The sequence below is a fragment of the Mytilus edulis genome, chromosome 13, assembly GCF_963676685.1.
Source record: "Mytilus edulis chromosome 13, xbMytEdul2.2, whole genome shotgun sequence".
NCBI lineage: Eukaryota > Metazoa > Mollusca > Bivalvia > Mytilida > Mytilidae > Mytilus > Mytilus edulis.
Genome location: NC_092356.1, coordinates 16,986,873 through 17,012,643, shown reverse-complemented (window position 1 = coordinate 17,012,643; position 25,771 = coordinate 16,986,873). Strand labels below are relative to the sequence as shown.

The 25,771-nt window shown below is 32.6% G+C and overlaps 1 protein-coding gene across 1 annotated transcript; it reads left to right on the top strand.

Moving 5' to 3' along the window:
* The first annotated feature begins 11,999 nt into the window (after positions 1-11,999).
* On the top strand, positions 12,000-24,176 carry LOC139500958 (uncharacterized). The gene is made up of 8 exons (XM_071289888.1): positions 12,000-12,743; positions 14,371-14,656; positions 16,644-16,808; positions 18,971-19,144; positions 20,291-20,443; positions 21,216-21,327; positions 23,429-23,550; positions 23,811-24,176. The coding sequence occupies exons 1-8, from the start codon at positions 12,169-12,171 to the stop codon at positions 24,114-24,116; spliced, it is 1,893 nt and encodes a 630-aa protein (XP_071145989.1). The 5' UTR covers positions 12,000-12,168; the 3' UTR covers positions 24,117-24,176.
* Positions 24,177-25,771: the final 1,595 nt, after the last annotated feature.

Genomic DNA, 25,771 nt, shown 5'->3' with positions numbered 1-25,771 from the left:
TTGTATATCTCGTAGCTAATGCTCCTATAACAAAAGTGTACATTTTAGGCTAATCACTTTTTAAGAGTATTCACTGATCTTCTATAGTTGGTATTACCATAACTTTTGATCAGCTGACCATATTACAACATTGTTTTAACAGCTAGTTCATAGGTGTAAATTAAGAAATAATTCCTTCATGTCATGCTCTATGCTCATTTTAACATGGGTAGGCATTATATTTGTCGATATTTTACACTGAGCGTTAGCGAGGTGTAAAATGTGGTCAAATATAATGCCTACCCATGTTAAAATGAGCATAGAACATCACATGAAGGAATTATTTCGATTCTAATATGACAAATACAGTATTTTTATAGGTCGAAGCGTACGAAATTACCATAAAATGTTTGGCTGTTCCCGTTTCCTCTTGGAGGAGTCTGTGCATTGCATTTCATAACTGATTAGTTTAAAAGCTACGAGCAGGGTAAAAATATGTTGTTTCATAAAAAAATTAAAAAAAAATATAATAAGTTTATGTTAGCTGCTTAAATGTATATATTTTAAAGGATAACGATGGAAATAACGTTAATATAAACAGTAAGTTCGTGCGCATGTGTCAAACATATTTTGTGCTCATTAGAACACGGCTTTGTTTACAAAGCGTAATAAGGACGTCATATAAAAAAAATCATTTTCAAATTATTAATTACTGATAATAACTGGACCGTTTAAGGAATTTCTTGTATTTACTAAGTGCATTGGGGATTACATGTAGTTCCTAAATCTTAGTAATTACATGTAATTCCTAATTTCACCTATTTACTGTAATATATATGTTAGACTCAGATCGACGTCCGGCCTCTAATCGACGTCCATTCCTCAAATCGATGCCCGTTCCTCAAATCGACGTCCAAATCTGACATCACATTCTTAAATCGACGTCCAATATTTTGATTCTCTAATCGACGTCCAATGTGACTGCATGTAAGTGTATGAAATGAGTAAGCAACCCAACGACAAAGAAAACTAAACGACATATAGGAGCTTTATTCAGTGTTCATAAATAAACAAAATAAAGAAGCACAGCCAATTGTTTTGAGAGTATTATAATTCGGACTCTGTAAGTTTGTTTTTTCAACAAAGTTTTACACACGTGAACGCAAGACATTGGCATACTGTTTTTATCTTGTGCGGTTACACCACTGTTCTAGATTAAGTGCTCACGCACATGTTTAACCCCAACATATTATGTATGGGCCTGCAGTGCATTGGTTTTCGATGGTTTATGTCTGTTATATTTTTTTTTCGGAATTGTTTTTTATTATAAATAAGACCGTTTAGTTTCTTAATTGAATTGTTTACATTTTTTATGTTGTGGCCTTTTATAGCCTTTGCGTTATGGGTTTTTATCATTGTTGAAAGCCGTATGGTTTATAATTCAATTTGCTCACATCCATTTTATTTGAACTCTGGTGTATAGTTGTCCCTCTGGAAATCATACCAATCTCTTAAATTTAAAAATTGATATCACAACCTGTTTACATACTTAGTGTAGTATGTAACAAATTAAAAACACACACACACACATTTCTTTTTAAGGGCATACGATACAGTTTTGATCTCATATTGAAATTTTGAGGAAAATTTGCATGTAGGCTATTTTTTACCTGATTAAATAAAATATGTTATAAAAAATATACCTTCATGTGCTACTTTTTAAGTAAATTGAGGTTCAAATTTTGGATATTTCCTCAAAATACGGATTTGTGGACATATTTTTCCTTTCGATAGAAAAACATAACTTTTTTGTTTTAAAAGATAAACACGAGCTGTTCAGTTCAGTTTTGAATTCTGTGTCTAAAACGGACGTTGATTAGAAAGGCTCAAAATCGGACGTCGATTAGAGAATGCCAAGAAATGGACGTCGATAAGATAGGCACAAACTTGGCCGTTGATTTGGAATATTATTTATTTGGACGTCGATTTTAGGAACGGACGTCGATTAGAGACCGGACGTCGATCTGAGTCTTACATATATACAAAGAGAGTTATAGATAATAAATTATTTTGGTATTTGGTAAATGTTGATGTGTTTTTGACATTGAGATATAACTGTCTTACACAACATGAAATTAATAAATGCAAGTATATATATTTAATGTTAATTTACATAAACTAAGAGCACGACAATTTAACTCTCAAAAGGGGGTTGTTGTTGCAGTTATGGTTATGATTCCTAGTGTCTTTTGCTTCGTTGCTTTCCTCTTATAGTTGATGTGTTCACCTCAGTTTTAATTTGTAACCCGATTTTTTTGTCTCTCAATCGATTTTTGACTTTTGAACAGCGGCATACTACTGTTGGCTATTTTTTCTTAGTAGTAAAAGAAAAGTAAAAGTAATTAAGAGAAGGCGTCACGGATATCTCAGATTGATTGTTTTCAATTAAAAATGTTATCTCAAAGTCAAATAGTAGTTATTTAATACATTGCAAATATTTTGATACGAAAACCTAGTAGGTTTAAATTATCCTAAACAAGTATTTGAAATATTATTTAATTGACGCAACAAGGGATATTGAGTGTACCATGACATGAAATCCGTAAATTTGTAGCAAAAACACAAATAAGTACAAATGCGTCATCAAAACAGATATAGGCGTTTTGATCTTATGGTCAAATATAGCCGCAAAAGCGATATTTTTTATCGTTATAGAGATGTATGCGATAGTTGGACCAGTTACAATGTTAAACCAATATGGAGTTCGTTTGTAAAATGAAAACAACATTTTCAAAATCAAGTAGGAACTCAGTACAGTGTATTAGACGTCCGATTTCTTTGTTATTAGACTTCTGTTCATTCAATATGAGAAGAGTTTAGTATAAAAAAACAATTAATTATTTGGTATTTGTTAAATGTGACAGCGGTTTTGGCATAAAGATATAACTGTCATTAACAAATTTTGATTTATCAATACAAGCATATATTTTCAATATTAAAATACATAAACTAAGAGCATGTCCATTTAACTCTAAAAAGGGGGTTGGGGTTTGAGTCAATGCTTTAATTAAAAAAATAATTTCTGTTCCACCATTTTAAAGTAGTAAAAGAAAAGGATATGTAGAGAGGTCGAAGGGAAAGAGTTTTTGTTATTAAATTTTTTGACGCCACCCACCCCCCCCCCCCCCCCCCCCCCCCCCCCCCCCACACCGAACCAAAGTCAAGTTGTAGTAATTTTATCGATTGGAAAAAGTTGACTTGAAAACCTATACGATTTTGATTATAATAAACCAGTATTTTTAACATTCTTAAATAGAAAACCAAAGAATATGGAGTACCCAGTACATGTACAACGAAACAAATACACCAAAAGCAAATGAACAGCAGTTTTAATATTATAAAAAAGGAGATATTATTTACTAGCCTATACTTCTTATAAATATACATCAGCCCTTTTGCACATTCAATTGTAATGTTATCTGTTTAGAAAGCAAACAAGAGGTATAGGGCGTCGATTGATGCGAAGTATTATTTAGGAGGTCAGCTACACTGATCACTAGTTTATCAACTTTTGAAGCATTAAGGACACGAATGATAAGTGAGAGGATGTTTATTTGTTGTTTGTTTGTTTTTGAATTGTATTTATGCGTTTTAATTTGTTAATGACAATTGTTATGCTATTTGGTGTACATTTTATTATTGATTACTTCCTTCAATGTTTGTTTTACTTTCCTCAATCATGGTTTTACCCTTCGACTTGCCCTGTGCAATTGCCAAATATCTAACAAGAGGGGTCAAAGGTAAGTGACTGAATCTGCGAAATCTGTCGGGGAATTAGAGTACGGGAAGACAATAACTCAAAAGAAGTTAATGTCGGAAGATTGTGATGCATAAGCTGGTTCTCTGTTGACCGCTACACTTTATTTATGTAGTGTTTGGGTGTAGCGTTATACAAGCGGTTTCCAGTTTTTTTATGCATTTCTATAAATTTTTCATTTAAATGAAATTCTATTTTTTCGTGTTTCAAAGATAAACTCAGCCAATGGAAAATATTTTCTTAGCTTGTGTTTTATTTGATCATACGATTTTAATATTATAGACTAGGTAATAACTCAAGATAATTTATTTGGAACAATTTAAACAAATAAATCAGAGAAAAGCTGCATGTAAGAATTGTTAACTTATAACTTGTTAGTTTTTTTTATGACAATGAAACTAACGTTTTCTAATTTACAACAGTTAAGTAACGTTTTATTTTTCCGCACGTTTACCTTCATCGTAATACACCAACTATCGTCCACGATTAAGGAAAGGTACAAGTAAGAACGATTTCATAAATATCAAGAAAATATCGGAACTTTGTATTCGAATCCGTTGAGGGATCAGAATCACGAATGGCAATTAAGTGGGCATTACAGACCAACGTTAAATGCGCATCTGGTGCAGAAAAGTTGGTGTCGTTAATGTTATTAACATAATCTTACGCAGTCAATTGATTAAATGAGCGCGTCAAGAAATGGTCTTGTCTACCCTGTTATGAAAATGATACTATTTACTAGACTTATATGTACTGGACTTTTATTTAAAAACAATAACAGTCTCCTTGTGTGTGTAAAATCAATAAACTTCGACTCAATAATATTGAAATTTTACATATAATAATTTAGAGGATTCACCCGGATATATTTTTTTATATTGATAACTTCGTTATGATAATTTTATGATCTTTCTTAATATTTGAATCATAATATTTGTATAACTTAAAAAATAATAAATGTGTACAGTTATCAGCAAACATGATCTGGAATACACTCCTTCAGCCATTTTTTTTTTCAAGGTATACGTATGTCTATATATAACGTTGCATTATACATCTTACTATAATTCTTGAACAGAAAGGATACATAACCGTATGTGAATATACATACCTTTGCATAATAGTGATATAAAAATATACATGTTTGTTTTCATACTACGCCAAAATACATATACCTGGGTATTAATTGAGCCAATGAATCGGCTGCATTGCATGATGGATTACTACAATGTACGTGTTTACAATTTACCGATATAATGTTTTCTTTTTCTTTGTCATTCACAACAAATTTCAACAGATTGCCGTGTGAACATCTAACTTTTTATTCTTTTGTGTTTACATTTACAGACAGTGGTACAAAGTATTTGTTATAGGCTCAGATTTACGAATACATTATTTAATTATTCACTGTGAATATGTTCGTCTGTTTTCTGCTCTTTCTTCGGATGGTTGTTTTTATAACAGATTCCCCATTTCCATTCTCAATTTTAACGTGTACAAAGGGAAATAACTCAATCATTTAAACAATGTAATTAGTCGAAAATCCATTGGCAATCTTCAACAGATTTCGATACCCTACATCTGGCCATTTACCACAATGATTGTTACCCTATTTGTTCTTTATAACCTTAGTGCTTGTTATGTGAAACAAACCGTGCAAAAGGAAATCACTGTCTGCTAATTTGTCCGGCCCTAAAGACAGAGAGAGATAGATATTTATCAGTTCTAAAATCCAACCAGCGGTTTCTGCAAGTTCTACGGTTTGTGCAATGTTCGGTAAATAGTTATCAAATGTACCAGGATTATAATTTAGTACGCCAGACGCGCATTTCATCTACGTAAGACTCATCAGTGACGTAATGTTCCCCATTAGATAAAATAAAATTAGATAAATGACGCGCGTACCAAGTTGGCAAATCAAGCCAATACAAATCCCTACTGCTATGGTCAAATGTTCATAAAATTCCTTTTTCCACTTGACCGAATTAACTCTCACCTCCCCTGAAATATAACATATTACCTTGTGAATTTTATCAATATCAAAAAGAAGATGTGGTATCAATATTGCCAATAATACAACTCTTCACAAGAGACCAAATGACACAGAAAATAACAACCATTATAGATTATCGTACGGTCTTCAACCATGATCAAAGCCCAAACCGCACCCTCAGGTATAAAAGGCCACGAAATGAAAAATTGTAAAACAATTCAAATATGAAAACAATCAAGTCTGTGTGTTGTGCTTTCTTCTCTTTGTGCTGTGGCAACATGGAATTAACGTATCTGACGATACCAAATTAAACAGGACAAACACAAAATCAAGATATTACACGCTGCAATATTTCCAACAAAGTTCAACTGCTCGTCATCAAGGCGGATTCTCGAGAAAGTTACATTGTTTTCCTTCCCTCTTATAAACAATGAAACAGCTTTGTTTTCGCCAGCTATCAGTCAACATTACAACCGCATGTAGTATAAATAAACGAAGACATGTATTGTATGTTGGTTTATTGTACAAATGATACATTAAAAAAGTGTCTTAACCACAACATGCACAAAGCGGAAAACTAAGTAGACAACCTAAAAAGGAATAAATGCAATACGTTGCAATGAGACATCTCATAATTCATTTTTATTAAAAGGGAACCTTATCAGTTTTAGTTCATTTCAATCTCCTCTGATCTTCTCTGTTGGTCATCTCGCAAGCATTTCAGCTTCCTAGCTAAACATTCACGTAGTTTATCGCTCATGATTATGTATATGATAAAATTTGACAAGCAGCCAAGAATGGTGGAAAGTTGAAGAATTTCGATAAAGATTTTTAAATTCTTCAAACTTATGTCCCATTGTTCCCAGATAATGTTCAGTATGTAGTTCATCGGTTCGCTGTAAGGCGTTGCTCCAAGTAAATATAAAGAATACTTTAATTCTGCATGCTCAAAATGAGAACGAAGACATTGTGCAAACTTCTCCTTTCCAGAGTAAATGGTTCTAACATAACTAGGACAAACTCTTCCACAAAGGATCAACCGCGCAAACTTTATAGCCGTTAAGCGAAATCTGTTTTCGATGATGCGTTCAAAAAAATAGTTTATTCTAAGTTTATATTTGAACTTCACAGTATAAAATTTGTGATCTCTCTTTTCAAATATTTCCTTCATAATGTGAAGAGTAATTTGTATAATGGAAGCTGTAACTTCTCGGTCAAAGCAAAAACCATTTGTTATATTCAGATTTTTCCATAATCTCAATTCTGTATCATAGAGACAAGAATCAAAATCTTTGTTTATTTCTGTCGTCGATTTATAAAATGCAATGTTTTCATTCTTTTCCAGATCAAATCTGTAAGTAAAGAATACGGTTGAATTAATGTATAATCTAGGTACTTCCGAAAGTACAAATACGACCATCACACTCAAAATTAGTATGCACGATTTTTTTTCGGAACTCGAAACAGACGTATGACCTCTAACACGTTTTCGGCGCCATAGAATAACAATTATAAAGCAAGTTGATACCATCATCATCAACACTGATAATGTTAAAATGACCATCAGCAAAACTGGGTAATATGTCAACACATATTTCTCCATGATAGCGTGTGGTTCTGACACCAAACAAACATCCCCGATGCCATTGATGTTACCTTCATCAAACGAAGTGAAACTAACAAAAAACAATCTGGGAATACTTATGGCCATTGAGACCAGAAAACAAATTCCACAAACTACTCCTGCCTTCTTTTGCGTCGTTTTGGTTTTACTCCAGATTGGACAAAATACAGCAAGCATTTTTTGTAATCCAAGAGATGTTGTTAATAATACAGATACTAGGTGAAACGTGTCTGTCCAATTAGTAAATAGGTAATGAAACCAGCATTGTGGAAATCTTAGACTGACGAAATCCATTATTTCGTTCTGCCATGCCAGGATATATTCATGCTTCTTTGAATCGCCTATCTCTTCGTAATATGCCATAAAGAACGGTTCGAATCCATAAGTACAAATTGCAGCAAGGCTGTCCGCCATTGCCATAGACAATATGGGATTAATCAACACAAGCATATATTTTCAATGTGAAAATACATAAACTAAGAGGACGACCATACAACTGTAAAAATGGGGTGGGGGGGTTCGGTCTGGAGTCTGGAGTTATGGCTATAATTAAAAACAAATCTGATTTTCAATTTTCAAGTAGAATAAGAAAAAGATATTAAGAGTTTGCGTAACGGAAATTGATTGATTGAGTGTCTTCGATTAAAATGTTATGCCCCATCCCGCCCCAAAGTCAAAAAGCAAGGAATATTGAGTATCCTTGAAGTTCCATGACACAAAATTCGTACATTTGCAGCCCAAAACACACATAAGTACAAAATGCGGCTAGGCTGTCCTTCGTCAAAACAGTTGTAGACGTTTTAATCTTTCTGTCAACTATATAAAGTCACAAAGACGATAATTTTCATCGTTTTAGAGATGTACACGATATTTGGGCCAGCTAAAATATTCGGCCAAAATGGTGTTTGTTTGTAACGTATCGGAAATGTGTTCACCCCTAAACCAAGTCCTTTTTTGCACGTGCTTAAAACATCTCCGTAAATATATTTTCGCGGATACTGCTGGTTCAAAACGAAGAACTAGTATTCATATCGTGATTTTGATGAAAAATCAACACAGAGTCATTGAAGACATGTATATCAGGTAGGATGATAGAGCGATGATAAAATAATGTTTGTTTGCTTTATAAAAAATTGTTTTGAGTAATTTGTTAAGTAAACTTTGTTGGATGATAGAGCGAAGTTCATTTGTTGTTTGATGCATTACTATATGTGTATAAAGAGAAATTCTATGCACTCGTGTCTTCAACGACAACGTAGCCGTTGGTGTGTACAAAACAAATAATTCATATATAGTGTTAGATTTGAGGTATCTTACGATTTCAATATTATAGACTAATTAAAAAATCTAAAGATATTTTTTGTGACAATTTAAACATATAGGTCGACGAATATTAAAGCTTCATGTAAAAAATGTAAACATTTAAATTGTTAGTTCTTTTATGACAATGAAGCTTACGTATTCTAATTTACAACAGTTTTGAGTATTCAGAGTAATCATAACGGAAATATCAGGTTGAGAGTATTTTCAATTAAAATGTTTATGCCCCACCCTATAGTCGAATGATAGTTATTTAATAGATTGCAAATTTGTAATAGATAACCTTATATGTTTTGATTATGATCAACAAGTATATGAGATATTATTTAGTAGAATGAACAAGGGATATTGAGTATCCTTGAAGTTCTATGACACCAAATCTGTACATTTCCAGCAAAACAATACACACATAAGTACAAAACGCAGTTAGAATGTCCATCATCAAAATAGTTGTAGGTGTATTAATCTTACGGTCGAATAAAGCCGCAAAGACGATAATATTCATCGTTTTAGAGATGTACGCGATAGTTCGACCAAAATGGAATTCGTTTGTAAAGTAAAATCAACACTTTCAAAATCAAGTATGAACTCAGTACAGTGAATTAAATGTCCGAATTCTTTACTATTTATTATTTGACTGATTTTCATAGATATATATATACAAAGTTTAGTATGAATAATAAACTATTCGGTATTTGGTAAATGTAACAGTGATTTTGACATTCAGATATAATTGCCATAGACAACATGGGATTAATCAATGCAAGCATATATATTCAATGTGAAAATACATAAACTAAGAGGACGACCATTTAACTGTAAAAGGGGGGTTCGGTCTGGAGTTATAGCTTTAACTAAACAAAAACTTTTTTATTTCAAACTCTTCAAGTAAAAGAAAAAGTAAAAAGAACGGATATCTCAGATTCAGATCTAGAGTTTTCACAATAAAAATGTTATTCCCTACAACACCCAAAGTCAAATGGTAGTTATTTAATCGATTGAAAACAAATATGATTAGAAAACCTATACTATTTTGAAAATAATAAACAAGCATTCAAAATGTTCTTTAATAGAAAAACAAAGGATACGGATTATTCATTCATTCATTGCACAAAATCAGTACTAGTACTACAAAACAAAGTGAATACTAGCATAAAAAATTCAAAGTAGCAACGGTTATATTTATTAAACAGACTTCATAATTATTGCACATTTATACTTTTTTCTGTTTGAGCAAACAAGTGTCCCCAGTTGACGAGTGGTCTTATGAAATACGGGTGAAGATACCAGGGAGTCATTCTATCAATTAATCGAATATAAACTGACAATGCCATGGCTACAAAAGCAAACGACACACGGACAAACAATAGTTCACAAAATCCAACATCGAAAAATAAGACTAAGCAACAAGAATCCAAGAATCCCACCAAAAACTGGGGTCGATATAAGGTGCTCCGAAAGGGTATAAATTAGTTCAACAGAACCTGACTGTAGGACAGTGGTGTACAATTTATGAATTCTTTAAAGTTTTTAATTTTACAATTATTTTTTTTTTATTTCAGTATAAATATGATACACATTGTGTAAATTTCTACGTTATAATCACCGATAATGTTAATTCCATTTTGATGTACGTTGTATAATTTCAGAAACACTAAATTACTACTTTATAATGACATTTTAAATGAACTGTATGCAACAATACTTTGAATTTGTATATAGACAATCCATTATCCAAGTTATAAGAGTCAATATAATAAATTATAATACAGTGACTGTCTTTAGTTGCTGTATATCTTTTTTTGCTAATTGTTTTGAACATACATAGGACCATTGGTTTTCTTATTGATTTTTTTCACGTTTAATTTTGTCTGCGCCTTTTACAGCTTCCTAAGAGTTTTTGGTATTGCTCATTGTTGAAGGCCGTACGGCGACATAAAGATGCTAACATGAACGTCATTTTGTCTAGGATGGATAGTTGTATAATTGGCAATTAAACCACATCTACTAGAAGCACTTATTATAAATATATTACTACATTATATGTCCTTTTGTGTTCCATATAAAACGATTCTATAAAGAAGTATTTCAATAGTTGTATAATGTCTGTTTATTCTTATCGTTACTCTTCCTTCATACACGACAAGAATAACATAACTGAACCATGTCAACCATGACACTAAACCTTTGACACGGCTAAACCAAACCATGACACCGAATTTTCTGTAATCTTAAATTGTGTGCACAAGTAGCTATTTTACGGAGTGATTGAAGGCAGTTTTATATCATAACGAAATACTAGTATGTGACAGTAAGCAAACCACGTTTTTATGCATAAAAAACGAATCACAACTTTTAAATTTTGCATACTCAAGCATTTTTTCTGAGTCAAATATTAACTAGATGATACAAATACTAGCATATTAGCTATATAAAAAGATACTTATCAGCTTCCATCAATGGTCAGAAATTCCTTTAACAAAATATCCGAATGTTTATATTTTGCCATTGTTTGTCTTCAAAATCTCTTGTGATAACCAAACTATGACACAAACACTGTTCTAAAGGCTCATCAATATGACGCGGTTACTATCCGTGTTTGTTCTATATCTAATACATAATCCGATAAAAACATGAATATACATATAAATAGATAGGGAACTCGTGCAATTGATTTTTCTAGGTCTGTTTGATTTTATATTTTAGGCGAAATAAATGTATTGGAGATTACATGAATACGGATCACATGAGGTCAACTCATTCTCTGGTTAATTCATCAGTAATGTTTCTTATCCTATTTTGACAAAATTGCATCAAATTGGCTGCTAAAAGTGAATTATTATTTCTCTATTTCACTTTTAATATTGATTAAACAAAAAATCATATCTCGAAGATAATTCCCCTTTAAAATAGGATATGTATATTTCGGTGCAATCACTATAATACAATAAAAGAGCATGTCAATATACATTAGTAGCTCAATGTCAGAAAACAAATGTATTTCTTAATGCTTAGAAATTAGGTAGTGCGAGATTTTCCAGTCCTTCAATTATTTGATATTTTTCTGACATTGAACTTACATTGTTTTGATGCTGAAGCTGAAAATGGCTACACAAAATTTAAACGTATTCCTATCCGTAAACGATCCACATTCTTGAAAACAAATAGTGGCGTGACAAGAAATCAACATCACACTAACTTGATATTACGTCTTACAATTGAGTTCTATATAAAGACAACAGCATAGTACACGTGTTAACTCGAATAGGTCAATACGATTACTCCACGAAAGGACACTGGCGGTGAAAGGGCGCTAAGTTATTCGAGTTATACACGTGTAAGTTTCGTATATATATATGTGTATATATATTGTATAACTTGTTATCTTATCTTGAGACCACAAAGGTATTGAACGTTAACTGTGTCGAGGTTCAAATGATTTATTTATTTATCTGTTGGTTTATAAAGTTTCTTTTTAATGTAAATTGTTTATCGTTACCAGAAACGGTACAATATTTGTCTTATGAAGTGGAGAAGCTTCAAATAAAAACATCTACCTATGGGACGCCGCCCTTTTCGTGGCAAAAAGACCAAGGATTATATCCGAGTCATGTTAAACTTAACTTCCATGGAGAATTGGAAATTGCGGAAATACGGGAGCTTTTTAAAGTGTTCGACAACAACATGTTCGCTACCGCTTGGATTTCTAGTTGCCTGATTGAAGCTTCGATGTACGGAATCGGGCCTGTTCCAAAATCCGAACAGATACATTTGTCACTTAAGGCAATTGAACAATATCATGATCGAAATAGACCATATAATAATTCAATCATGACCTTTTGGTCGCAGGTCTATAATGAAAGAAACCGGACGTGGGAAAGTGCTCCAAAAAATCTCATGGACTTGTTCGATCTTACTAACAAGTTTCCAAGCAAACTCTTGGAGGATTTTCTGGACTTGATTGGATTAAAAGACGTTGCAGAAATAGTTGAAAAACTTCTGAAGGAAAAGTGAAGTATATTACGTAACGTTTGTTTTAACTTAAAGATGTTTGCTTCTCTTGTTTTTTAGCTTTTGCAAGATTTTAGGAATCCTCTGATTTTATTTATAAAATTAAATTGCCCACTAACTAACACCACTTTTCTTTTCATTATGTTATTGCATATAGTTTTTAAAAGCCAGATTTGAAAACCGTATAAAATCCTTGTAATTTTTTCATAGTTTTTTCAATCAAACAAGAGGCCAATGTTAAAAGTTAGACAAATCTAGAGAGAATCATTTCCCGCCAAATTTTCAATGGCTTGTGTCTTGAAAACAAGCACACTGACCCCTAATTTTTTGTCTTTTCTTTTATGTACGTTATTCATAACTATCATTTTAGAACAGTCTTTTAAAAAGCTTGTTATTTTGAAATAGAGTAGCGAACATCCTTAATATTTCATTATCATAAACTCATTCTCTCAATGTTCATCATAACAAATGGACAAAAAGTGTGTATCTTAACCTCACTGAAAACTGCTATGAGTATAGAATGACCTTTCGAATTAGAAATGTATAAGAACGGACAACCATAAGATATATAACGGCATTGTCCTTCGCTTAAGAATTTTTTTAACTTAACTCGACATCTACTGTACATGCTGAAACATGGTTGATTTTATGATACACCTTTTCACATTCAAGTTTTGAACTCGATGATTGGGGTCGTAGCAAATTAATATAATTACATTAGATGTATGTTTCATTATAATACGTTATTCTCATTGGCTAACTGCACATCACGTGATATTCCTTAAGCAATTGCATTACACAATAAAGCTTATCATTCATGATAACATGAGGTCCCACAGTAAAGAACACATGTGAATTAAATTTTAAAAAAATGATAAAAATCGTGTTCTCATGATCCCAGCTAAAAATATAACTATAAGTATTGAATGCTTCTTTTTGTAACTTCATAGGGGTGTAAAAGTGTTCACCGTGCGCACATTTTTAGAATGGAGCGCTTCCGCGCGTCATACAAAATGTACTTCGGTCAACGCTTTTACATCCCAATGAAGTTACAAAAAGAAGCATTCAGTTCTCAAATGATGTTAATATTCTGTTTAATTGTTATTGCTAAGAAAAAATGCTTAAAAACAAACAGAACGTAAATTAATTCATTTTAAGTTATTTCACATAAGGTCAATCAATACTAGTACGTCATTGGTAATGCGACTGCAATACACATTCTGAGGTCACTCAGGTTCATACAATACTCGCCAACAGTAATATATAAACGTAGTCAGCCAGTGGGCGGAGTTTAAAAGCGATATCTGTTGGGGAAAAAATACACTTTTATAAACTTCGGGGCTTTTTATAGCTGATGCGGTATGGGCTTTGCTCATTGCTGAAGGCTGTACGGTGACCTATAGTTATTAATTTCTTTCATTTGATCTTTTGTATCATTGGCAATCATATCACATCTTCTTTATTTATAAGTTAGGATACAACTTTAAGATGCTCCTTTTCATATGCATGTATCAGCTGTTTTATATTGATTGTTCTTGATTGACAAAAAGCTTTAATTTGAACCCTCCTGTAGCCCAAAAATTGAATGACTTTTTATTGACTATTTATCGGCTCCTCTTTTTTCAGGGATATATTTTTGCAAGCATTCCATATTCCACCAGATTTTGACGATACCTTTGTTAATATTGGCATGGGAAGTCTACTCAAAGAGAGTCAATTTACTGATTTATACAAAGAATGGAAAAATGTCAACACAAATATAACATCCGCTTTTACAGCCCTTAAAAAGTATGCCTATCGTCCGTTCTCACCAGACACAAACCAAAATTCTATCGACCCACGGACATACTTCTATCTTCGAAATTTTCTGACGGAAAATTTGACAAAATCAGCAGCTTTGGTTCCTACATGGGTAAGATTTATCTTTTATTTTTTATAAACATTTGTTACAAGCGAATAACACGTCACAAGAACAACTTTTATTACATAAAATTGAGAATGGAAATGGGGAATGTGCCCAAGAGACAACAACCCGACCATAGAAAAAAACAACAGCAGAAGGACACCAACAGGTCTTCAATGTAGCGAGAAATTCCCGCACCCGGAGGCGTCCTTCAGCTGGCCCCTAAACAAATATATACTAGTTCAGTGATAATGAACGCCATACTAATTTCCAAATTGTACACAAGAAACTAAAATTAAAATAATACAAGACTAACAAAGGCCAGAGGCTCCTGACTTGGGACAGGCGCAAAAATGCGGCGGGGTTAAACATGTTTGTGAGATCTCAACCCTCCCCCTATACCTCTAGCCAATGTAGAAAAGTAAACGCATAACAATACGCACATTAAAATTCAGTCCAAGAGAAGTCCGAGTCTGATGTCAGAAGATGTAACCAAAGAAAATAAACAAAATGACAATAATACATAAATAACAACAGACTACTAGCAGTTAACTGACATGCCAGCTCCAGACTTCAATTAAACTGACTGAAAGATTATGATTTCATCATATGAACATCAGGCACAATCCTTCCTGTTAGGAATTTAGTATCATATTATCATCATAACATATATGAGAAGAACATAACCCGTGTCATGCCAACAACTGGTTTTTGAATAAATGTGTTTAGCTCCGATGCAAAGACCCTATAAGTGAATCAATATTAACGCCAAAATATGCAATCCTTAATGACCTGACAACAGTATCGTAACTTTATCCTATATAACTACAGCTCGGCAACATGATATATGTGATATGCAATTCTTAATTTAACCGGACGTGGCTGCGTATTTATACATCCTACCGAGACAAATTCATGGCAGAGCCTAAGCATTACTTGAAATATTGGATTGGACAGGTGTAGGTAATGAGGATCCTATTTGTATATCCCAGTAAAATGTTGAGTGTCACGCATGTAGAGGGGGCAATGTCCTTTTTAAAAATAAATTATTTTTTAAAAAATCGTTGATGACTTAAATGCTAACTGGAAACTATTTTCCCGACGCCTTCCGAAATGTCTGTTCTATTTTCGTCGACCAATTCTGCGAGAACCTACCTACAAGTCGTTGATTTATTGTTTAAGTTGTTCTGAAAATACAGGAGTTAAGCATACAAAATTATATGCAAAAAACAAAACCAATATTTAATACAAGCGACAAGGATAATTATTTTCTATTTGTATGTGTAGGTGATTGCTGGTTATTTTCATTCGTAACTTTCTTTTTTAAATACACTTGATTTAAGGGTGATTACCCTTTCCTATCTACCAGGAAACCCTTAGAAACTTTAAAATTTTGAAACGACGGGTGCCAGATGTACAGCAGAATTTGCTTACCTTCCTGGAGCTCCCGAGATCACCCTTAGGTTTTTGTGGGGTTCTTGCTGCTTAGTCTTTAGTTTTATATCTTGTGTTTAGTATACACACAATAATGATTGTTTGTCTGTTGTCCTTTCTTAATTTTTAGTTATGGTGTTGTCAGTTTATTTTTGATTTTTAAGAGTTTCAATGTCCCTCTAGTATCTTTCATCCCTCCTTTTCAAAGTGTAATCAAAACAACAAAATTTGTGAATAAAAAGAGACGTGACTTTTTTGTACATTTGCCGATACTCGTTCAGGAATTATCTCTATTACATCTATTGGGTCATTGCATTTAATAGAAAAGGGAGATTTTAAGATCCTCAGGTCAAGATATACAGAAAATCTTTGGACTTTTTACATAGATTTTCGTTAAAAGATTTGAAACATTAATTACATTAATCGGCCGAGTTGTGACGAATGTCATAGAAACAACAAGATTACAGTATCCTTAATTGATACATTTTTATACCTATTTTGTATTTTTGTATTTTTTTCCCTTGTTTCTTGCATGTTCTCTTATGCCAATACCATAATGTAGGTACAGAATGTGGACGAAGCTAAAGAAGAATTTTACAAAGGCGTGTCCATGCCTTTTACAATTAACAATGTCGATGTCACGGTATCTGCTAATTCCGTGTTTGGTATAACAGCTAGCCTTCTTAGTGGACTAGTTCCCAAAGAAACATTCGATGCCGATATTCAAGTATGTATCATGAACTGGATTTTTTTAAAAGATATAAATAAAAAGAGAAAAAGACCATTCCAAGGGGACAATAAACAGCCATAATTCAATGAAAGCAAACAATTAATCATTTATTTTGTCATATAAGTAAAATGATACTTGTTGACATCATTCAAAGAATAACAACAACAACAAAAATTGATTTGAATACTTATATCATATATATGTTACAGTGAATTTGTATAATCAGGGATTATGTAGAATCCCTAAAATTTTCAGGAATTATGTATAATCACTGGTTAGTTTAGGGATTATATATAATCACTAAAACTTTCAGGGATTATGTATAATCACTAGAAAAAAAACGTCAGGGATTATACAGAATAACTGAAATAATACTAAAATATATAACATATTGAAATATCTTAAAAGTTAACCTTAATATATCATAATAATAACCTTAATATTGTAAAACGTTAGGCATAATTTATTAATATGAAGGACAAAAATATTGAAATGTTATACACAAAATAATCAAATGATAAGCACAATATGATTAAATGATAAGCAAAATATATATGGAATAATTGATGTTTTGTTTTTAATACTGACTTTATCAGTAATAATATCAAGCGAGCCCTTTTTGATATTGACTGTATTAGTATTAATAATATCAAGCGAGCCCACACGGGCGGGTTGATGAAGTCAGTATGAAAATATTAAATTGCATAATGATTATTCTTTTTATCATATTGTTTTAGCAATTGTTTTTAGTTGAGAATATGAAATAATTTAAAATTAAATTGTCATTAAAACTATTTTTATGCGTACAGTTCTTTTGATAAATGTTATTGTTATGTATAATATTTTAATATTAAACATTTTATTTACAAACTAAATTTGAATGGCATCGACTATTACACATTTGCCCTGATTTTCTACAGGCATATCTATCAAATACACATCTGTTTTTACCACGATATCAACATTAAAAAAAACCTTTTCCTCCACATCAAATCAGATTTTACGTCACGTCTCAGAGAAATAGAGTTTTTAGCACAAACATCTGAAGGTACAAATTGTACCAATGAAGGGTAATCAGCAACCTCAAACTGATTTCTTGTATTAAAGATCCAAGCAGGATTCCATGCTATATAGCAAGGCGATTTCTTCTTCAGCCTTTTCGTGAATATTGACAATTAGTTTTTTGGGATCTCCCTTTCCTGGAACCAAGGATTTGTATAGTAAGACTATACAAATCCTTGCTGGAACCACTAGTGTAATTGGTTTGAGATATCATCTTTGAAGCTTTTTATTATTGACAAAACAATACACTTACACATACAACTACTTGTGATGAATCCCTAGCTGAATACGAATTAAAAGCAGACGACACCATGGTCATTACGAAAACCTACGAAAAAGAAAAACAGACTAATAATATGCCAAAATATGACACATACAACAATTAATTGAGCAACATGAACCCAAAGCCGGGGTTAAGTCTAGGTCTTTGGAAGAGAACTCTATGATTTAAACGAGATGTGTGCGAGATAAACGTCATTGAGACCAAATAGACATCTAAAGATCGAAGTACTGACGAAATGAGGCATGTGTCTTTAGCACAACTTTTGGGAATTTTTGATACTCAATGCTCTTCAACTTTGTACTTGTTTGGCTTTATAATTATTTTGATTTGAGCGTCACTGATGAGTCTTATGTAGACGAAACGCGCGTCTGGCGTATTGAATTATAATCCTGGTATATACCTTTGATAACTAATTAGACAAGTTTTTAAATATCCGACTATACAGAGGCGAATTGATGGCAGGGGTCGTTTGTGGGTAAAATTTTGTTGATTATTTAGGTAATCACTGAAGTATGACTGGAGCGGGACCACTCTTCGGCATAAAGGATGCCCCCACTTATGAAAATTTCTGGATCGTCCATTGCTATATAAATCATCCTATTTCTATCTGTATGTATATACATGTACTATTGTACAAGCATTTTTTCGACATTTTTACTAAGAAAGATGTATACGTGCAATTTTTATTACATTATAGAAAAAAGTCAATCTAATTAAAAACCGATCTCTCATCGCTCCCGTTTTCTGATATGTCGCGTGGGAGGTGGTCTCCATCTTCTTGATACAAAATTTAAATGTATCTGGTTTTTTGCAGAATATATACAACCATACAACTTTAATGGTTAGCTACGAACTCGCCAATAATTTCTCTAACCGACGTGACCTTGCACTGACATACTATCCCTCTAAAATTGAATGCTATTGGTTTACAGCAAGAACATTAGCTATGCTCAGGCGCTTTAAAAAGACACAGCCACTGCCGTTCCAAGTAAGTATAGTTAAAAATGTGATGTGACAACATATAAATGTTCCGCTACAATAATATCAAAGATTCGTCTGCCCTCTAAAAATTTAAGAGTTTGAAAAATACTGTTAAATAACTCGGCAAAATTTATTGAGCAGCATTTGTTTAAAAAAAACAAATTGAAAAACGTTTGAATAATTTTAAGAGTGCTAAATTATCCTTTCATTTTATTAAATCTTTACCTTCAAGAAAAGTCTTTTTATTGTTTAAAGCAATTATCGTTTTTTTTATGAAAGCAACAGAAAAAACGTAAAAGAAAACACAAAAGAAAACTAAACACTAGCAGCATGAATTCAATCAAACCATAGGGCAACATAAAGGCAACAGTAGTATACTGCTGTTCGAAAGTCATAAATCGATTGAGAAAAAAAAACATAAATCCGGGATACAAACTAAAACTGAGGGAAACGCATCAAATATAAGAGAACTACGACACAACAGAAACACGGCATGTAACACACACAGAAACGAACTACAATATAACAATGGTCATTTTCCTGACTTGGTACAGGACATTTTAAGAAAGAAAAAATGGTGGGTTGAACCTGGTTTTGTGGCATGCCAAACCTCTCGCTTTAATGGCAATGTTAAATATAATATTATAATGACAACATTACATAACAGGACTAAAATACAAACAAATGGGAGAATGGCGTTTCTTCCACACAAGACTAACAAGCGTCGCTCAGATGGAAAAAAAACGAAAGCCAAAACAAGTACAAAGTTGAAGACCACTGAGGACAAAAAGTTCCAAAAAGTTGATTTGAAACAGAGATTTCCAGGGAAAAAATAGTTACTGTCCCACTAGTACCATGTGACCTGTCGTGAAAATATCGTCTTGTCCAATGTTAAATTATTTTTTTTTACAATTGTTTAATTCCTAATGAGAAGTCCATCATGTTGACACTGGCTCTAAATAAATAACGCCGGATTTTAAAGTAAAGATTAAGCATTTTACTGCTTATCAAAATGATGTGAAGCGTCTTAATTTGTTCCACGAGGAAAAAGTTCATCAAATTAATTATTTCAAAAGCTCTTGTATTTCTTTTTATAGAAAATGGATACAGTTTTTCTTTTTATAGATGATGGATACAGTATTTCTTTTTATAGATAATGGATACAGTATTAAACAGATTCATCGACGTATTTAATGGCCCTGTTCTAGATGATATAGTAAAATCTGCAGTTATAGACGAGTCGCAAAGAATTTATTTTGACGATTTTCTTGGAGATGGTGATATAGGGTTAGATGGATCTGACCTTGTGAGTATGAATTCCCAGTATTATCATTTTTACTTCAAAATTGTGAGTATACTACGTATGTTTAATAACATGAAATAACCTACTTAATTTCAAGAGTTTATGCAAACTTTTTTAAATGTTATCGTCTTTTGTTTTTTTGGGGGGATGTTTTTACCAAGTATACTTGTGGAAATGTTGAGGGTTTTGACGTGAGACTGTACATGACCTTTCAGGTGGTACCAAAGACCTTGACTAACATTAATTGTTTTGATCGGGAGTTTAAATATTTCATATTTTAAACAGTAGTATAGAGCTTTATTAAAACGTTCAGCTATTTTTTTCAGTCATCTCCCTAGCCTGTAGTGCTATAGCATATATGTGTACTACTTCATACAACACTCTGCTTGGTATCATCTTGACACTGTTTAATACATAATTTTAAAAGAATAAATCTAGTGTTTAAAATAAATATATCATTTTATTTCAAAGTGAATTTTACGAGGAAACGTCAATTTCAGTGATTTGTTTTTGTGTTTTTCTCTGTTAATATTAATATTAATAATCTAATATGCTAAACACCACAGCTTCTACAGTACATAATTATATTGGCACGGTTGAAACATTTTCATTACAAATTTCTTAATAATCTAAACAAAGAGATTCGAGGTTCGTATCCTTCCGCGAATTTCAGACCCGTTATGATAATGATTTTGTTTTTTATTTCTATTTCTTGATGGACTCTTTGGTAAATAAACAGTTCAAAATTATGGCAAAAACTATATTGTTATTTCAGAAAAGAGCTGAAGACCGATTATTTACAACTTCTATGGCTTTGAATACATTAATAGACGCATTCACTGTATTTGATCCAGCCACTAAAAAACTACAGTGGGTTGGCTCTTCGGGTAAATAGTTCCATATTTGTAAAAAAAAAATATAGTGTAAATGCTTAATGCTTATTTGAGCCATACATTTGTTAAATGAGATTTTATTTACTTTAACGTATAATTGTTCCTGTCTTTTCGATATTCCGTTTGATTTTACTTTGAAGAAGCATTGTTTCTTTCTTTTCAATATTCCGTTTTGTTTTATTTTGAAGTATTATATTGTGTCTGTCTTTTCGATATTCCATAAGGCCTTTGTTTTACGTTGAAGTATCACTGTCCCTGTCCTTTCGACATTCCCTTTGTTTTACTTTGAATTAAGTATCATTGTCTCTGTTGTTTTGATATTCCCGTTGTTTTACTTTGAAGTATCATTGTCCCTGCCTTTTCTATATTTATTTTGTTTTACTTTGAAGTATTATTGTCCCTGGTTTTTTATATTCCCCTCGTTTACTTTATCATTGTCTCTGTCTTTTCGATATTCCCTTCGTTTTACTTTGAAGTATCATTGTCTCTGTCTTTTCGATATTCCCTCCGGTTTACTTTGAAGTATCATTGTCTCTGTCTTTTCCATATTCCCTTCGGTTTACACTGATGTATCATTGTCCCGGTCTTTTCGATATTCCCTTTGTTTTACTTTGAAGTATCATTGTCTCTGTCTTTTCGATATTCCCTTCGGTTTACTTTGAAGTATCATTGTCTCTGTCTTTTCGATATTCCCTTCGGTTTACTTTGAAGTATCATTGTCTCTGTCTTTTCGATATTCCCTTCGGTTTACTTTGAAGTATCATTGTCTCTGTCTTTTCGATATTCCCTTCGGTTTACTTTGAAGTATCATTGTCTCAATCTTTTCGATATTCCCTTCGGTTTACTCTGAAGTATCATTGTCTTTCTTTTTCCATATTCCCTTCGGTTTACACTGATGTATCATTGTCCCGGTCTTTCCGATATTCCCTTCGGTTTACTTTGAAGTATCATTGTCTCTGTCTTTTCGATATTCCCTTCGGTTTACTTTGAAGTATCATTGTCTCAATCTTTTCGATATTCCCTTCGGTTTACTCTGAAGTATCATTGTCTTTCTTTTTCCATATTCCCTTCGGTTTACACTGATGTATCATTGTCCCGGTCTTTCCGATATTCCCTTCGGTTTACTTTGAAGTATCATTGTCTCTGTCTTTTCGATATTCCCTTCGGTTTACTTTGAAGTATCATTGTCTCTGTCTTTTCGATATTCCCTTCGGTTTACTTTGAAGTATCATTGTCTCAATCTTTTCGATATTCCCTTCGGTTTACTCTGAAGTATCATTGTCTCTGTCTTTTCGATATTCCCTTCGGTTTACTTTGAAGTATCATTGTCCCGGTCTTTCCGATATTCCCTTCGGTTTACTTTGAAGTATCATTGTCTCTGTCTTTTCGATATTCCCTTCGGTTTACTTTGAAGTATCATTGTCTCTGTCTTTTCCATATTCCCTTCGGTTTACACTGATGTATCATTGTCCCGGTCTTTCCGATATTCCCTTTGTTTTACTTTGAAGTATCATTGTCCTAAAAATTTATTTTAAAAGACACCACCGCACCTTCAAGATAAGTTACGTTTGACATACTATTTTTGAATTTTGTATCGGACTTGTCAGATATTTATTTAGACTTGGTCGATTTAAAATATTACACATTTTAGTGAATTAAGTTGATATTATTTTGTGGTAAACGGGAGACAATTCAATTTTAAATTTGCCTCACCTTTTACTTTCGGTGGTAGTATCCTAAATTTCGAGTAACTGTGATCATTAAAATGCGGATTATATACAAATTAAAATAACATCACCAAAAGAGAGGCGGAGGATACCAAGGAGATATTAAAGCTCATAAGTCAAAAACTAACTGACAATGCCACAGCAAAAAGATAAAGAAAAACGACCAAAAACCAGCAACATTCTACACAAAAAAAACACATCATAGAAAACTTATTTCTCGCATCATAGAAATAACCTGCGAGACTATGATTGTAGGGGGACGGTGCACATATTTTTTCAACGAGCAACTATCTTCTTAATACGATTTAACTGTGTTTTTCAGCTATTTTATTTTAGTTCAGAGAGGCTGTTTTTTTTTTATATTGCAGGTACTATTAATAAAGTTAAAAAATATGTTGATGGCTCTGTTGCCTTCCTAAAAGACTTTACATTGGGTGGATCCTATAAAACTTGGAATGCGTTTTTCTCTGGATCTGGTAAAGGTTTCAAAGTAAGTACTACTTTTATAACCAAAGCTATTGTTTATTTCCGATTCAATAGTTGTGAGATGAAGAAAAGCAATAAAAGCTGTTTTTTGAGTAATTAATACTAATTATACTGAGATAAAGATGTGAGGATTTGCTTTGAAAATATGAAAACGTAATAAAGTGAATATGTCTAATTAACAAACAAAAATACTAAAAAGACTTAAAAAAAAACAAAGTAACATATAATTTATACACATATATTTATTTTGAATTTTATTTTCAGAGTTTGCCATTTTTCTATCCAGCAAATAGGCTAGAATTTTTCAACGGCACAAAAATTAAACCCGACAAATTTCCTCGTGGTGGTGCTTTCGTCGTTGGATTTGAAGGCGTTGTTTCGGATTCGGAATATGCTGAGATGATAAAACAACCTCATTTTGGACAACCTACTCCAATAGATTTTGATGGATTTAATCCTAAAAGTGAACCGGAAGGATTTTTTCCGTTTTGGTCATCAGATGCCTATACTTATGCTACGACAATGTTAGGAATTTCTAAATATCTAAACATTGACACAGTGCAAATTTAGACAAGTGTAAACCCAAATGACTGTTGTGTATACTATATTTCGCGTTTACCACTTTCTAGCAAACTTTGCGGCTTTAATATCGCAATTTTCAAATTAACTTGATGTACTTGAATAAGTTTTTCATATTAGCAATGAGTTACTACCAATGACTTTGCGAAAATAAGTTGGGTTTCAGTATTTTTCATAATAAATGTAGGTGTTTTTTTCCCCTTATTACCATTTAAATGTGTAAATTTACAAAAGCCGTCATGTATGCTGTGTGTTTTTGATTGTTTTTTCTAGTATCTTTGAATATTTCAATGTATGAAAATAAAGGCAGTCTTATGTGTTTATGTTGCATACATAACACAATTTTGAAAAATTGAACCAATTGAAATTACTGTGTAGATATTATTCAATGTTATTGTGTGATCCCTTGGTTCTAGTGTACGCTAAGCAAAAATAAAGTCACAAACCATTACAAATACATCTAATAACATCAGCATGATAGCTTTGTTTCCAAAATACCCAGAGCGTTAAAAATCCTGCGCAGAAGACAGAAAGATCAAAAAAGGAAAAACCTAGTCTGGTATAAATTCATATTGCGGGTGATTCATCCAAAGCAAGACGAGTATACCTTGAAGACGCATCGGTCTCGCTTCTTTGAATTCATGCGCTTTACTTATATTTGTTATTGTAACCCTAATTTCTTCTTCATCTTGACTAACGAGATTTGAACATCGGTGCAAGTACTGTTGCATTTACAAGCTGGGGTGTGGGACGTAAGAGCTCGTCCCATATCAAAAAGTGGATATTTGCCCACCCAAAATAGATGCGCTGCTTCGTCGCTTCAGGTGCCGATTGAAGGCCTTGGAATTATATAAATCGGGCATCAATCTGTTCATTTTTTATTTATCTCTTCATTTATGTAAGTTTCACCTACCTGCCAACCTTTATTTTTCCATATTTTAACAGTTTTCAAAGAGACCCATCGATTTCTGCATTTTGACTTTCCCAGCTTGTCTGGCAAAACAGCCGTTGGACGTCAGAGTAATCTCGGACTATGTTGCATTAATCTTCAAATGCAATTGAGCACGAATCCAAACAAAACCGGAAGGAACAGAAAACTCCAGAATACTCTGCATGAACAGTTAATCATCCTTGGCAGCCATTAATTGTTGTTCATGACAAAGGGTTATACCACCAACTTTTCACTCTTATTCTATCTTAAAAAAGCAGAATTTACCTTTTCTGTACTGAAATGCAAGATTAATTTTCAACAACTGTTAAATTCATCGCAATTTAGTTTTCGACTATTTTCGAATGATACCGGACGTGACGTGACGGTATTATTACAATGTTTTGGCGGTATTACACCTACATACACATTGTGAATCGTAAAAGTCATGAATAAAGATAAAAGTAACATATACTGTAAGTTGTTTATAGCAGTTGAGCGTTTGAGTGATCATCTGTAATATAGATACCAAATAAATGGTCAGCATGCAACCACATTCAGTTAATTTTTAAAACAAATGGTTCAGGATATTGACAGTTGACATCCATTTGTTTGATGTGTTTGAGCTTTTATTTTTGTCATTTCATTAGGGATTTTCCGTTTTGAATTTTCCTTGGAGTTCAGTATTTTTGTGATTTTACTTTTTGTTATTTCTTCA